The 14,556-nt window shown below is 45.5% G+C and overlaps 1 protein-coding gene across 6 annotated transcripts in view; it reads left to right on the top strand.

Moving 5' to 3' along the window:
- Positions 1 to 14,556, top strand: part of CHCHD6 (coiled-coil-helix-coiled-coil-helix domain containing 6) — a 244,154-nt gene that overhangs the window by 15,418 nt on the left and 214,180 nt on the right. For all 6 annotated transcript variants that reach the window (XM_013055318.2, XM_013055310.2, XM_004738703.3 and 3 more), the window contains exons 2-4: positions 4,145 to 4,265; positions 8,495 to 8,567; positions 10,789 to 10,933. In XM_013055318.2, coding sequence (XP_012910772.1) covers positions 4,145 to 4,265; positions 8,495 to 8,567; positions 10,789 to 10,933 — 339 coding nt within the window. The remainder of the gene's footprint in view (positions 1 to 4,144; positions 4,266 to 8,494; positions 8,568 to 10,788; positions 10,934 to 14,556) is intronic.

Below are 14,556 nucleotides of genomic sequence, written 5' to 3'. Positions count from 1 at the left end.
GTCCCCGTATGGCTGCAGTGCCATGATCTTTTCTCTGTGTGCAGTGCATGCTCTTCCTGGTCACGTGGCCCTTCTCCACTGAGAGGAATGGGGCCTTACCAGCCATGGATGCCTCTTTTGTGCACATCACACATGTCACTGATGCTTCACCCGCAGCCATATGGATTCTTTTTTTTTTTTGTATTAAGATTTTTTTTTTAATTTATTTGACAGAGAGAGATCACAAGTAGGCAGAGAGGCAGGCAGAGAGACAGAGAGGAGGAAGCAGGCTCCCCGCCGAGCAGAGAGCCCGATGCGGGACTCGATCCCAGGACCCCGAGATCATGACCTGAGCCGAAGGCAGCGGCTTAACCCACTGAGCCACCCAGGCACCTGCCATATGGATTCTAGGACCACTCAGTGTTCTCTCCCCTCAGGACACATGCCCTGCGCGCCCTGTCCCTCAGAGGACTGGTGCATCTCATCAAGCCCACTTGCAGATGGAGGGAAGAGGGGAGCCATGCCCTGTGGTGTGCTGGTAAAAGTTTAACAACCAGATCTCTGCCCAAGAAAAGTCCCCGATGTGTGGTATTTGCTAATTTCCGTGGTGGAAATACTCTGTATCATGGCCAATTTCAGGCTACTGTCATGAAGTCAACCAGTTTGCAAAATGGCTGAAAATTTAAAAATCGGCTCTCCCGAGCTGGCTCCAGCATGTCATTGGGACACCCAAATTTTTCCCTGCAGCCTGAGTTCACTGTTGAGTGCCAGCTCCAATGAGCTCATTGGCTACTCTTCCAGAATAGTCTCTTCTTGATTTCCCTTTTCCTGGCATTCTTATGTTGTCCCACTAACTCTCTCCTTTGTTCCTTACTGAGGCCACCGGGCAAAACCTCTCATCCATGCCACTACCACTGCTGCTGGTGCCACACCCACTTGTCACATCATGATCAAGGCTCCGCTGCCCACTCCACTGCTCCGTGTAGCAGTGCTGAGTATCCTCCCAAGAGCACAGTCTTGTGTTCTTTCCTGGCTCTGAAACTTTCAGCAATGCCCTGCAACTGTTGGAGGCCTTCTGCCTGACTTCGAAGCCTCTCTCAGTATTGGCTTCATCCAGATCTACCTTTACAACCCACACCTTCCAAAATGATCTTGGGGCTGCAGGCACTCTGCTCTCTGACTGTCCGTCCCCCTGTTCTTTGTGCCCTGCCCTGCAATACACTGTAGCATCTGTTCTGTCGAATTCTGCTCTCACCCTCAGGAACCCACACAGGCACACCTTTCATGGGATAACCTGCTTATGCTGAATGACAGTCCTGTCTGGACTGCTCATTTTTGTCTTTCTCTCTTTATTGGTAGCTGTTTTATTGAGATACAATTCACATACCATATAATCCACCCATTTAAAGCATATAAGTCCATGGTTTTTAGAATTTTCATAGGGGTATGTAACTACCATCACAGTCATTTTTAGAATATTTTCACTAAGCACAAGGCAACCACTAACCTACTTTTTGTCTTTAGAAATTTGCCTTTTCTGGACATTTCAAATAAGTGGAATCGTGCAGTGGGTTGCTGTTTGTGTCTGGCGTATTTCCCTTAGCATAATGGTTTCAGGTTTGTGCATTTGGTAGCACATCAGTACTTCATTCTCTTTTATTGCCAAATTATGTTCCATTGTGTTGATAGACCATATTTTAGGACCCATTTTCTATCTGATGAACATTTAGGTTCTTCCTACGTTTTGGCCATTACGGATAATGCTGATAAGAGCATCCATGTACAAATTTTTGTGTGGATATATATTTTCATTTCTCTTGAGTAGATACCTGGGAGTGGAATTGCCAGATCAAATGGTAACTCTCTGCTTAACGTTTTGAGGAACTGTCAGACTTCCATGGTGGCTGTGGAACTTTATGTTGCCATCAGCAATGTATGAGGGTTCTGATTTCTCCATCTCCTTGCCAACATTTGTTATTATCTGACTTTTGATTGTAGCTTTCCTAGTGGGCACGAAGTGCTGTCTGTCTCATTGTGGTTTGAATTTGCATTTCTCTAATAATGAATGATATTGAGCACCTTTCATTTTTGTATTAGCCATTTGTATATCTTTCTTGGAGAAATAACTTCTTTTTTTTTTTACTCATTTTTAAAAATTGGGTTATTTTTCTTTGTATTATTGAGTTGTGGGAGTTTTCCCTGTCCTTTGTCACGTGTATGATTTGCAAATATTTTCTCCCATTTTATAGGCTGCCTTTTCACTTCCTTTATTGTGTCCTTTAGTACACAAAACTTTTTAATTCTGATATAAGTCCAAAATACCTAATTTTCTTCGGTTACTTATGCTTTTGGTGTCGTATCTACAAATCCACTGCCAAAGCCAGAATCATAAAGACTTACCTCTGTGTTTTCTTTTATTTATCCTAATAATGTTTTAGCTCCTCCATTTAGGTCTCTGATCCATTTTGTATTAATTTTTGTCTAGTATGAGGTAGCCATTCAACTTTCTCCTTTGCATATTGAAACCCAGCTGTATCAACATCATTTGTTGAAGAGAACAAATGAGGGTTCTTTCCCCCATTCAGTTGTCTTGGCCCCTTGTCGATCAATTGAACATAGATCTATAGGTTTATTTCTGGATTCCCGACTCTCTTCCACTGCTATGTATGCTTGGTCTTCTCTTGTCCTACCTATATCCTTAATTAGCTATTTGATTTGTATTTTTTGAAATAGTAGAGGGACTCAGTATAATCTTTGGTTGCTAAAAAACGTTCATGGTAAACAGTTACAACACAGCAGTGCCCAAAGTGAAAGCCCTTCCCCAGCTGCCCACTAACCATCATGTTTTCTCTGTAGCCTCATAGATGTTCACTTCTGACCAGATACATATATTTGCATATATGCATATATGTGAAAGTTCAAATGCACAGCCACATTTGTGAATGTATACATGCGCATACTGACATATTTATATCTCTATGTCTGCATTTCTACAATTGCATATCTCTTTTTACAAAATTGGGCTATACAAAGCTTTCTATGGCTTTAACCATCAAGAGGATATCCCATACACCCTTCATGTCAGTAGTATGTTTTACCTCATTCTTTCTTAATGGCTCCATCATATTTCATAGAAAGCATACACCATCATTTTTTCATCCAGTTCCTTATTGTTGCATATTTATGTTTTTTTCCTTTTTTTTTTGTTTTTTGTTTTTTGTTTTCTGTTCCATTTCTGCTGTGTTCATGTGGGAGCACTTTTCTCGGCTGGGAACCTGGAAGTGGAGTTGCTGATCATGGCTTTTGTCTGAAAGTCATTTTTAACATTTTCCCTTCAACTGTGCTTTATGATGCCTTGCACATATTAGGTACTTAATAAATATTTACTGAAGGGAACTCTTAAGGGTTTTTACTCTGGATTTATCCCTAGCTTGCTATTTCATTTCGGTAAACTGTTTTATGACACCCTCATGACTATTTCACTTCCTCTGAAATGAATGAAATTGTTGGTTATCCAGTCTTCATTAGGGGGAACTGTGATGGGATGAGTCAGGCAGTGTTGTCATGTCTACTCTGTGTGGTGCTGGGAATATACGGAGAGGAGTGGGAGGTCATCCCAGTTTTTGAGGTGTTCACAGGTAGGAAGGATGGTTCTTCCCTAAGAGCACACATGTGTTATGATGGGAGTGAAAAGGAAGGGGAGGATTGATGCTTACTTTGAGTGCTGTCAGGGGAGGGCCCATGGAGGAGGGACACTGAGATACCCTAAAAGGAAGGGGAAGCCTTGGGCAGGTGGAGATGTCCTGGGACTGGACGGCTGCTGCTGGTTCTCGGCCAAGAGCAATGTAATGGGCGCAGAGGAGGTGAAGAAAGTTATTCAACGGAGTGCCGGGTAGGTGCGGGGAACAGTAGGAAACTGCTGGAAAGCCAGTGGGGGACATACTGTGGTCAGCCTGGAAGCCATACAGGGCTTTGGCTCTAATCTTCTAGGACTGGGCTACCTTGAGAGGTTTTTGAGTAGAATTGTATGATTGAAGTTGGTCTGGAGGAAGTGGTATGCTCAGTCAAGTGGGGACATGGATAAAGGGCATCTTCATTTCCAGAGGTTTCTCTGATACAACTTTTTCCTTGTCCCTCTCTTCCCGTCCCTCAATTCTTCCCTTAGCTGTCTGAAAATGTGGTTCACCGCATGAAGGATTCCAGCCAGTCTCGCCAAGCAGGGCAGCCTGCTTCCCCTCCTGCCCCTCAACCTTCTACAGTTGGCACCTGCAAAGGCCCGGAGAAAGGTATGGTGGCTTGTAGGGATTCTCTGGAGGGCGGGAGTGGGGTGTGAAAGAAGTGACGAGCAGCCTTCCTGTCAGAACAGATTTGACAGCTGATGTGGCTCCTGTTTGTTTCTGGGTGATGTAAGCAACTCCTTTCTGATAGCTGGCTTTTAGGAGAATGTGGCTTTCATACGTGACAGACACTGTCTGCTCTGATGAAAGCAGCACATTAGTCAGAGTGCCTGTGACTGGGGCCAGACAGGCTTCCTCACTGTTTCGTTTCTCCATATGTAACAAATGGGGCGAAAGGGCTTGGTAACTCAGGTAAGAAGTTGCTGTTAAGGATCTCTAAGAGACGCACTGTTAGGTATGGTTCAAAGAGTGATGGGGCTTATGTGAACTGGGCCAGCTCGAAGGAATTGAGTTGATTTGAGCGTTGACCTCAGGACCTCGAACAGAGCGCTCACGTCAAGTAGTCGTGACCTGGCTCCTGGGACGGTTCACTCAGGGCCTCTAGCAAGGCTTGCCACCCCATACCTTTCAGGGGCTCCTCTTTCTGTGCCCACACTGGGCTCAGAGCTCATTTGTTTCCTGCTCTGTGGGGTCCATGACAAATTGAGGAATTTGTGCTTTTCTCCAAACAGTGACTTTCAGCAAACACAAAGGAATGAAACAATTTAAAAAGGGATATAAGGTACAGAAATATTAAGATATTACAAATAAATTTGGACAGTCTTTGGGGCAGCTGCTATTCTCTTCAATAAATATCTCTTTATGAGAATCTGGGTCTTATCTATCACCTGCAACTTGTCTTTTCTGCCAGTTTTCCTTATTAGATTGTAAGACTGTAGAAGATACCCTGTCCACTCATTTATTGACTGCTGGCTGGGGATCAGGACAAGTGCCTCGTGCTTGTGCATGGCACTATGTAGACAGGGCTTCCCCCTTTATGGCACACACGGCTCTAGTTGAGGAGCCAAATGCATAACCCTTTAGGTTCCATGAATCATGATGAGGCAACACTAGAAGCATACCCGTAACCAAGGTAGCACAGAGGAGTGACTCGTTATTTTAGCGAGAGGCTTCAAGGGGAGATGATGTTTAAGTGGATTTTGAGAGATAGAGCAATGGTAGATGGGCAGTTCAGGCATGGTGAACAGTGTAAGTATAGGCCCAGAGGAGTGGCACAGCCTGGCCTCTGTGGGGCCCTGGAAGTGATTTGCTGTCTCTGGAGTACAGAGTACAAGGAAAGGGGAGCTCTTGGAACTATCCTCAGGGGCCAGGTCACAGATCTCTTCACAGAGGCCAGAGAGCTCTCCCTGCACTCTTAATGGCCAGGGGCTATAAGCAGGCCTGCTACCAGCTTGCCTCTATATTGTCTGCCTCAGGGCTTCCCGAGCATTAGAGCAAACAGGTACCTGGGTTTGGACCTATCCTGAGATCTCTTTGACTATCTACCCGTTGAGGGGGCATATGAAATTCTTGAAGATGCTCTTGTCCCTTATTTATTTATTTTTTTAAAAAAGATTTTATTTATTTATTTTACAGAGAGAGATCACAAGTAGGCAGAGAGGCAGGCAGAGAGAGAGGAGGAAGCAGGCTCCCCGCTGAGCAGAGAGCCTGATGCGGGGCTCGATCCCAGGACCCTGAGATCATGACCTGAGCCGAAGGCAGCAGCTTAACCCACTGAGCCATCCAGGTGCCCAGCTCTTGTCCTTTAAATAAAGGGCTGGCTCCCCATGATATCTGTAGCAACTGACAGGAGGGGTGGGGTTGAAGGGGGCTCTAACTTAACCCAGTTCACTTGAAAAAACTGGATTAACTCTTGTGAGAGGGGGTAAGTGATAAAGTAAGCAAAGAAGGCCAGAATCTAACACGCACACATCAGCTTCAGCTTCAGAAAATGAAAGAAGCATTGGTCTCAGATTTGGTAAGTTTCAGCAGTTTAAGGAGTAAAAATGGTGGTTCATTTGTCATTTGGTTTTAGTTATGACAAAGTATTTTGCCGTTTAAATGATTGTGAGTTTGAGTTTCTGAATATTGAAGAACAGTCAGCATAAATGGGCTGTCTTGAAGTTGACTGATTTTAAGATATTTTTACTTTTAAAATCAGTGTTTGCTTTCATTTCAGTGATGGAACAAGATTAGAAAAAGAAGTTAAAATTAAATCCTTATGTCACACCATACCTCAAAATAAATGTCAGAGGAAATAAAAGATTTAAATGTATGAATTGAAGCCATAAGAGTACAATAGTAGTACATATAAATACAGTAAGTAGACTTTCTAAGCATTCCACCAACTCCATCAAGAAACCCTAAATTAAGAGAAGTGGGAAATGTAACTCTAAGGAATTAGACAATTTAGAAAAAAAATAAGTGAAGAATGAATGATAAACTAGGGAGATCTAACATGACAGATTATTAATAGTCCTGATACAGAGAGTTCTTAGAGATTTTTGACAACTCAATAGAAAATGTGTACGAATGCTTGTAAACATGTGATGACGTTCTCCACGTTGCTAATAGTGAAAGACGTACATAATGAGTGCTTCCGAGGGTCAGGGAAGTGGGAAGGCTCCTAAATGCAAGGTGGGAGCGTGGATTAGTGCCACATTCTCTGCCACAGGTAGAGAATACATTGTGTTTGTAGTTACAAAAAAAGAAAGTTGTATGAAAAGCAGAAGTAATTGTGATAAATTATATCTCAATAAAGCTGTTGTAAGTAAACAAGAATAGGGGCATTATGTCAAAGTCAGAACTGGGCAGTGGTTTACTATTTTTTTTTAGAAGGTTTTATTTTATTTATTTGTCAGAGAGAGCAAGAGTGAGCACAAGCAGGGGGAACAATAGGCAGGGCAGGCAGAGGGAGAAGCAGGCTCCCTACTGAGCAAGGAGCCTGATGTGGGACTCGATCCCAGGGCCCTGGGATCATGACCTGAGCTGAAGGCAGCTGCTTAACTGACTGAACCACCCAGGCATTCCTGGTTTACTGTTTTTTATTCCCAGTTGAGAACCTGGCATGCTACCAAGGAGCACTTAAGTGTGCCCTCCTTTCTGGGTGGAGCACCACTGTGCCCATCCTCCTGTGAGAGGTGGCCTGAATGCATGAAACATAGGATGATTACTTTCGGAAGTGCCTCCCTAAAGTGTTGAGTGCTGGAGCCTCTGAGTTCAACACGCTTGAAAAGGTCTTGGCAGTGGAATAGCAAATCCTCGCATGTTCTCTCACAAAGGCTGGTTCTTCCTCAGTATTTTTATGGAGTCCTAGGTGCGGCTGCTTTAGAAACTTGAGAAGGACCGGGGATGGGGGGGGGACATTCGGCCAAGGCCACAGAAAGTGTTGAGCTTTGGCTGAAATATGGTTTAGGAAGGGCAAAGGTTGTGAGGAGAGGGGAGTAGCAAAACCTTCAGTGTCTCCAAGTGGTGGAGAGACAAGTGGACTGGGTTTGCTTAGAAATTGCCAAGTTGGGGCTCCTGGGTGGCTCAGTGTGTTAAAGCCTCTGCTTTCGGCTCAGGTCATGATCCCAAGGTCCTGGGATTCGAGCCCTCCATTGGGTTCTCTGCTCAGCGGTTCTCTGCCTGCTTCCCTCTCTCTCTCTGTCTGCCTCTCTGCCTTTTTGTGATCTCTGTCAAATAAATAAATAAAATCTTAAAAAAAAAAAAAAGAAATTGCCAGGTTCATGGCCATTAAAAGGTAGCCCCTACAACAATTTAAGAGCCCAGTAATATTAGAGGTGATGCAAGTCAAGTGATGGATAAAGTGTCATTAATATGAGGTGTTTGCCACATTCAGTGTTAAAAATCTGTAGAATGGGCTCCTAAGGGAAACATTTAAGGAGACCCCCCCCCCCCACGCCCCACCCCCACTGCCAAAATGAGACCTTGGAGGCTGTCCTTAGAGCATGAAGCAGAGAAGTGGGTTCCCTCAGCCCTCCCAGGCCTGTGTTAGGAAGATGACCTAGATTCCAAGTCATCATGAAGTGAGGAGTGATGGAATGGGAACACCACACTCAAGTGGCCGTGCCTGCTGTCTGCCCCATGCAGAGAGCAGTCCCCGTGCAGAAGGAGGGAGCAGACAGGGCTTCGGGCTGTGCTCCTTTGGACTGGCTGGGTCAACGGTGTGTTCTGTGTCTGTCTGTGGGGCACATCCATCCAGGGGGCTGCACTCCTGAGCCCTTTCCCAGATGACCACCATCCTTCATGGACCGTAGGGTGCTGCTAACTGTCCTTTGCTTCTTGTCTCTTTGCAGACTCCAAACTGCCCAGGTCTGAGTATGGTGGTGGCCGGCAGTCCTCTGGGGTAGAGGAGGATTTCCTCAAGAGGTAATAATCCCAAGTATCCGCTCAGCCCTGGCCCTGTGCTCTGACTGAATGCTCTTTCCTCACCAGATACCCTTCCTTGCCTGAAGGCTTAAGGGTTTATCTCATACATTTTGTCTTACTGAGATTGCGTAAGAATCCTTTAGTCCAGGTGGCACTGGTCCTAATTTAAACCTGAAGAAATACCAAAAGTGGCCTGGAAGGGTTGACTGCTGATGTTCTTAAAAATTTACTTTATTTAAAATTTTTTTTTTACTTAAAAAAAATTTTATTTTCTTTAAATTCAACTAATTAATATATAGTATATTATTGGTTTCAGAGGTAGAGTTTAGTGATTCATCAGTTGCATAAAACACCCAGCACTCATTACAGCACATGCCCTCCTTAATGCCTAACACCTAGTTACCCCATCCCCCCAAAAATTCACTTTAAAAAGCTAGACTAAGTAGCTGAGTGTCTGGACCTTCTGTGTCTATGTATGCATGCTGGCATGTTTTTAGAGATAAGAAGAAAAAGAGCCCTCACAATTCTAACTAGTTACCTAGATGAACTGGCTCCAGAGTGTTGGTGACTTCCCATTGGCATAGGCCACACCCACAGAGAGCTGGCGACACCTCTGAACAGGGACCTGCATCCCACTCCATGAGGCACAGAGGTCCTCAGAATGCAGTGTGCACCCTGATTGTGCCCCGCACTAGTTCTGTGACTCTGGAAATCCACTGCATTTCTCTAGGTCTCTGAGAGGGCATTGCTAGAGTATACTTCCTTGATGGGGGTATTGTCCTGATTAAATATGTTAATACATAGAAAGCACTTAAGCCCAGCGCCTGGGAGAGTTCCCAGAGAATGTTAACTGTAGTTGTCATTGACAGACTTCCTCTCTACCCTTTAGGACACTGGCAGCCTAGGGGGCCCAGTGTCAGCTACAGTTGGGTGGCTCCCTCAATTAGGTCATCTGAGTTGGGTGTGTTCCATAGTCATGGACTGAAGCCCATATTCTAAGAATTTCCCCTCTGATCCTAGGGGGCCTCTCCAAGAATAACTAACCTGAATCTTTTTTTTTTTTTTTTAAAGATTTTATTTATTTATTTGAGAAAGAGGCAGTGGGAGAGAGCATGACCGAGGAGAAGGTCAGAGGGAGAAGCAGACTCCCCGTGGAGGTGGGAGCCCGATGCGGTACTCGATCCTGGGACTCCAGGATCATGACCTGAGCCGAAAGCAGTTGTCCAACCAACTGAGCCACCCAGGCATCCCCTGAATCTTTTTTTTAACGTCTAAATATTTAAAAAATGTTCAACTAACACTTGCTAATGAAAGACTTGGGAAATATATAAAATGGAAACATCACCCATAGATTCTGAATAACCCCTGTTAATATTTTGGAGTTTTTTTCCCCAATATCTTCTTCCCCCTAGTTCAGGATTATTTTTTCGAAGTTAGGTATAATTTTATATCTTGTTATTTTCACATAGTTTTACAATTATTTTCCATTTGTTAACACCTTTATAAACATTTTTATTTCTAAAAGTGTTATTTATTGGTCCTTAATTTTTAGATTCAGGCTACTGACAAATCTAAGAATATATTGGTCTAATGTTGACATACTATACCATTGCACTTTTGTACCATATATTCTTTAACTTGGCCTTGATGGTGGACATTTAAGTTATTTGTGTTCTTCTACACTATAATAAATAACTTTTCTAAGAGCATCTTGGTACTAATAACCTTTTTCTGTCTTTAGGATTATTTTACTAGGCAGAATGCCCAGAAATAGGTCAGAGGGTAGGAATAAATTCAGGATGAAGAGTTCAATGTTCCAAACAAAAGACTGCTGTCATCTAAACTGTTCAGGCTTTCAAGGGGAGGCAGAAGAATGTAGGGCTTCCCACCTCACCTGTCCACTATATAGGAGTGGTTAGCCCAGGATTGAACCTGTGCCCTGAGAATCTCTCATTTGGCATATGGCTGTCTGATTCCTCATCTGATGGTCAGGTTTCCTTCTTTTCCTAATCTGTATTGTCCTGGCTGAGAGAGAGTCACTGTATCCCCTTGCCTTGGGGACTACCGCTGATGCCTGAGCCTCTCCCACTGGCCTAAGAGCTCCCCTGGCCCACAGATCCCCACCCCTGCCAGCTGAAGTAAGTATGCAGAACTTTTCTTGGCTACCTTCTGCCAGTCAGGCCATCTGCATCTGCTTTCCTCCATCTCTCTTCTGGCACAGGTATAAACAGGAGCAGGCCAAGGTCCAGGAAGAGCTATTCCAGGTGGTAACGAGGGAAAGAGAGGCAGCCACAAAGCACAGGAGTGTATCCGTGAAGCGGGGGGAGGGCAGCGTTGACCAGGAGAAGCAGAAGTCAACCCAGCTGGTGAGTACAGAACTTCCTGAGCTGGCCTTTTGTGCTCCAGTGGCTCTGGGAGGCAGATGTTAGGCTCTGAAGCCTGATCTCTCTGAAGCTCTGGGGCCTAGCTCCACCTTTGTGGAAAGGGTGTCTTTCTGGGGGAGCCAAGGGCTTGAGTTCTTATAGCCCTGACTCTGCCACTGACTTGACTTGATTTGCTACCTCTGGCCTGTATTTTCAGTCTCTGGAACACTAGGTTATATAGTGAAGGCTGGATTATTGAGCAGTCCGGTCCTACTCTCTGAAAATTCACAACTGTCAGTGGTATATGTGCCAGGATGATGTGAAGGGAGAGTACTAGGGGCTTGAGGGCATGTAATAATGAGATGGAGAACACAATCTTTCAAAGGTAGGCAGTCTGGGTATGAATCCTAGCTCCCTGCTTGCTAGCTTGGCTCCATCCTTCGGTGTCTGTGAGCCTCGGTTGAGGATCATGATGTTTGCACATAGGATTGCCCCAGGGGTAAGGTGAGATAGTAACTGTCCTGGGCTTAGCATGGACCTGGCAGATTATAAAAACTCACTGTTATTGCTGTTATTGTTATTAATGCATTTAATTGATAGGAGACTATTAGGATTCTTTCTGCTGTGAATGAAAGCTTTATGTCATACTCCCAGGAGTCTAGAAATGCCCCAGGCTTGACTAATTTAGCAGCTCACTGGCGTCATCATGGACCCCTGTTCTCCTTCTGCTCTGCCATCTTCAATGTGCCAGGCTGTACTCCGGCTAGACATTGCCACAGGTCAACGACAGCTGCCCCCACACCCTGCCAGGTCTTAATGTAAACAGGGACACATGCAGCAGAAGAAGAGAGAACTTTCCCAGAGTCCCTCAGCTGAAGGCCTCTTACATGGCCGTGGTCTGAACAGCACCAGGGGTGCATGGCTTAGCCAGTCCTCCACAGAGGGAACAAGGAGGGCTCTACTGACTAGAGCTGGGGCTCTTTTCTAGTCCCACTGGGGAGAGGGTGGGCATCTAGATAGAAGTAAGGCTGATAGTAATAATTCTCTCCATTCTATTTTTATGTGGGAAGACCCCCACACATCCAAGAAATTCTCTGACACCAAGTGGGTGTCCTCAAGTTCAACTCCATCCTGAGACTCCACAGGGTAAGGACTTAGGGCACAAGACTTCCCTTTCCCCACACTTCAGAATCCGTTCAAGGCCATGTTGTTACCTGTGCTTCTGCCTGACTGGTTGTGAGTCAGAGGTTCCCATGATCCCCTCATTTGACCGATTTGCTAGAGTGACTCACAGGATTCAGAAACCTTTAACTTACTAAAAGGATTATGAAAGGATTTAACTCAGGAACAACCAGATGAGAGAGAGCCACAGGGTATGCTATGTGGGGAAAGGTGCAGAGCTCCCATGTCCTGTGCCAGTGCACCACTCCCCCAGAACCTCTATATGCTTGCCTACCTGGAAGCTCTTCAAATCCAGTTGTTTGGGGGTGAAACTGGGGTGAGGCTTCATTACCTAGCCATGACTGATTCAGTCACTGGCACTAGTGGTTGAACTCAGCCTTTAGCCCCTCTCCACTCCCTTGACCTCAGGGGTAAGACTGAAGGTTTCAACTCTCTAATCATGTGGTTGGCTCCATTGGTAACTGGTCCTCATCCTTCCCTGTGGTCTGAAAGTCATCTCATTACCATAAAAAAAGGATATCTTTATCTCTGTCATCACTTAGGAAATCCCAAGCGTTTTAGGAGCTCTGTGCCAGTAACAGTAAAGACTAAATATTTAGTTCTTATTATAAATCATGATATCACAGCAAGGAATGGGGGTGGGCAGGATATGGGGTAAGAAGAATGGCTGTAGCAGCATCTAATGTCCTCTGCTTCGGAGGTCATGGGCTGGGAGATGAGCAGCAGCCTTGACCTGCCTTAGGTGGGTGGTCTGGTATAATCCGTACTTCACAGAAGGAAGTTGCAGACCACGTGAGTTACTGGACTGTGCCCTGGGTGGTGGCTGGGAGGAAGGCTTCTGCACAGAGGTTAAAAGCTTCGGCAGTTATACAACACATGTTGGTTGAGCTAGGTCCTCTGGGGAGTACGAGCAATACAGGAGCCTCACCCTTGGGAAATTGACACTCCAGTGGGGAAGACAGACTTAAACCAAAATCTTAGAAAAGGCTATATAGGTTTCAGTAGGCATGAAGCCAAGGTAAACACGATGTGCGTAGGAATGCAAAGGCGGTGGTATCAACTGCTGGAGGAAGACATACCTTTGACCTCAGCCTTGAGGGATATGACTGGGGCCCCTCCCACCGAGGGAGCAATTGGGGGGCGATGGGTGGGTATGGAGGAGGTGACCTGACATAGTGAGACAGGTGACTGAGGCATGAAGCCACCTTGTAGAAGACCTTGGACACCTTGCAGACTTGACCCACAAGATAGCCCACTGTGACTGTGAAACCTTGGAAGAGTCCTGGAGACCATACGAACGGCAATGATGTGATCTGACTGGTGTTTCTAGAACCCTGTGGCATCCTGGTGAAGAGTCAGTTGGTGCAAAGAGAAACTGGGGTGAGGATGTGGTTTTAGAGGTGCTGGCAGTTAGTCTTTGTGGGGCAGGTGGTTGTCACCCCTCTGCAGAGAGCCTGACAACCAAGTGGAAAGGACCCTGGTTCTGGAGGTGAAGGGTTAAGCAATACAGCATGAGCAAACCAAGCTGGCCTTCTGGGGAAGGCCTAGCATGGAAAATTGCAGCCTTGGTGTTTCTTCCTTCTCACCTGGAACGTGTTAATTACAATGAAAGGGAATTCACAGCTTCCTCTCTTCCACCTGTGAAGGAGAAGGTTGGATCCTGCCTCCTCAAGACTGTCTGTCCTTGGAGGAGAACCTTTAGAGTCAGAAGGGGACTTAAATGACCTCACTACAGCTGTGTGGGTTTTCTATTTTAACAAAGGGTAACTTTAGAATACAGAAATCCATCTTTATTTGATTTCCCCCTCCCCAAATTTCTGGATGGATAGTGTTCTTCAGAACCTGAGTTTTTAGGGAATAGGGAAGCAAGTGACTTCCTTCATTTTGGAAATGTTTATTAACTACTTTTCTGGGTGTTCCCATTTTTGACTGTTCAGCATCCATCTCTCCTTGCAGTTGGTGTCCCATTTCCTTTTGGGAATTTTCCTGTCTCTTCTTGTGCATTGTCTTGGTGGGATTGCAATCCCATTGCCAGGGCCCAAGGGCAGCTAGTCAAATCCTCTCTCTGGGGACTTTCGTTCTGAGTGAGTGAAGAGGCGGGGGTAGCACTGTGCACTGCAGCTGAGGCCTCCTGGTCAGGATCTTCATGCAGTGAGGCCGTATCCCACACCTTCAACATACCCATCCGTTTCAATTCTGGTCCTCTGCCTTCTTGAGGACTGACCTATCTGCTAGTGATCAGATGTCAACTGGAGTTGGTTTCTGTTACTTGGTGCTGCAGCAGATGCAAAGAGATACGTGAACCTGGTTTTGAAGGCTTCAGCTGTCAGTGCGGACAGAGGAGAAGGGAAGCCAGTTCCAGGCCCTCTCTGTAGGTAGCAGGGGCTTGAGGCACTCACCTCCATGCTGAGCCATACTGTAGCCACCCTTTCCCCTTTGGTTGT

Source organism: Mustela putorius, unplaced genomic scaffold (assembly GCF_011764305.1).
Source record: "Mustela putorius furo isolate JIRA1106 unplaced genomic scaffold, ASM1176430v1.1 tig00003850_pilon_pilon_pilon, whole genome shotgun sequence".
Classification (NCBI taxonomy): domain Eukaryota; kingdom Metazoa; phylum Chordata; class Mammalia; order Carnivora; family Mustelidae; genus Mustela; species Mustela putorius.
This window is presented reverse-complemented; position numbering and strand designations above follow the sequence as displayed.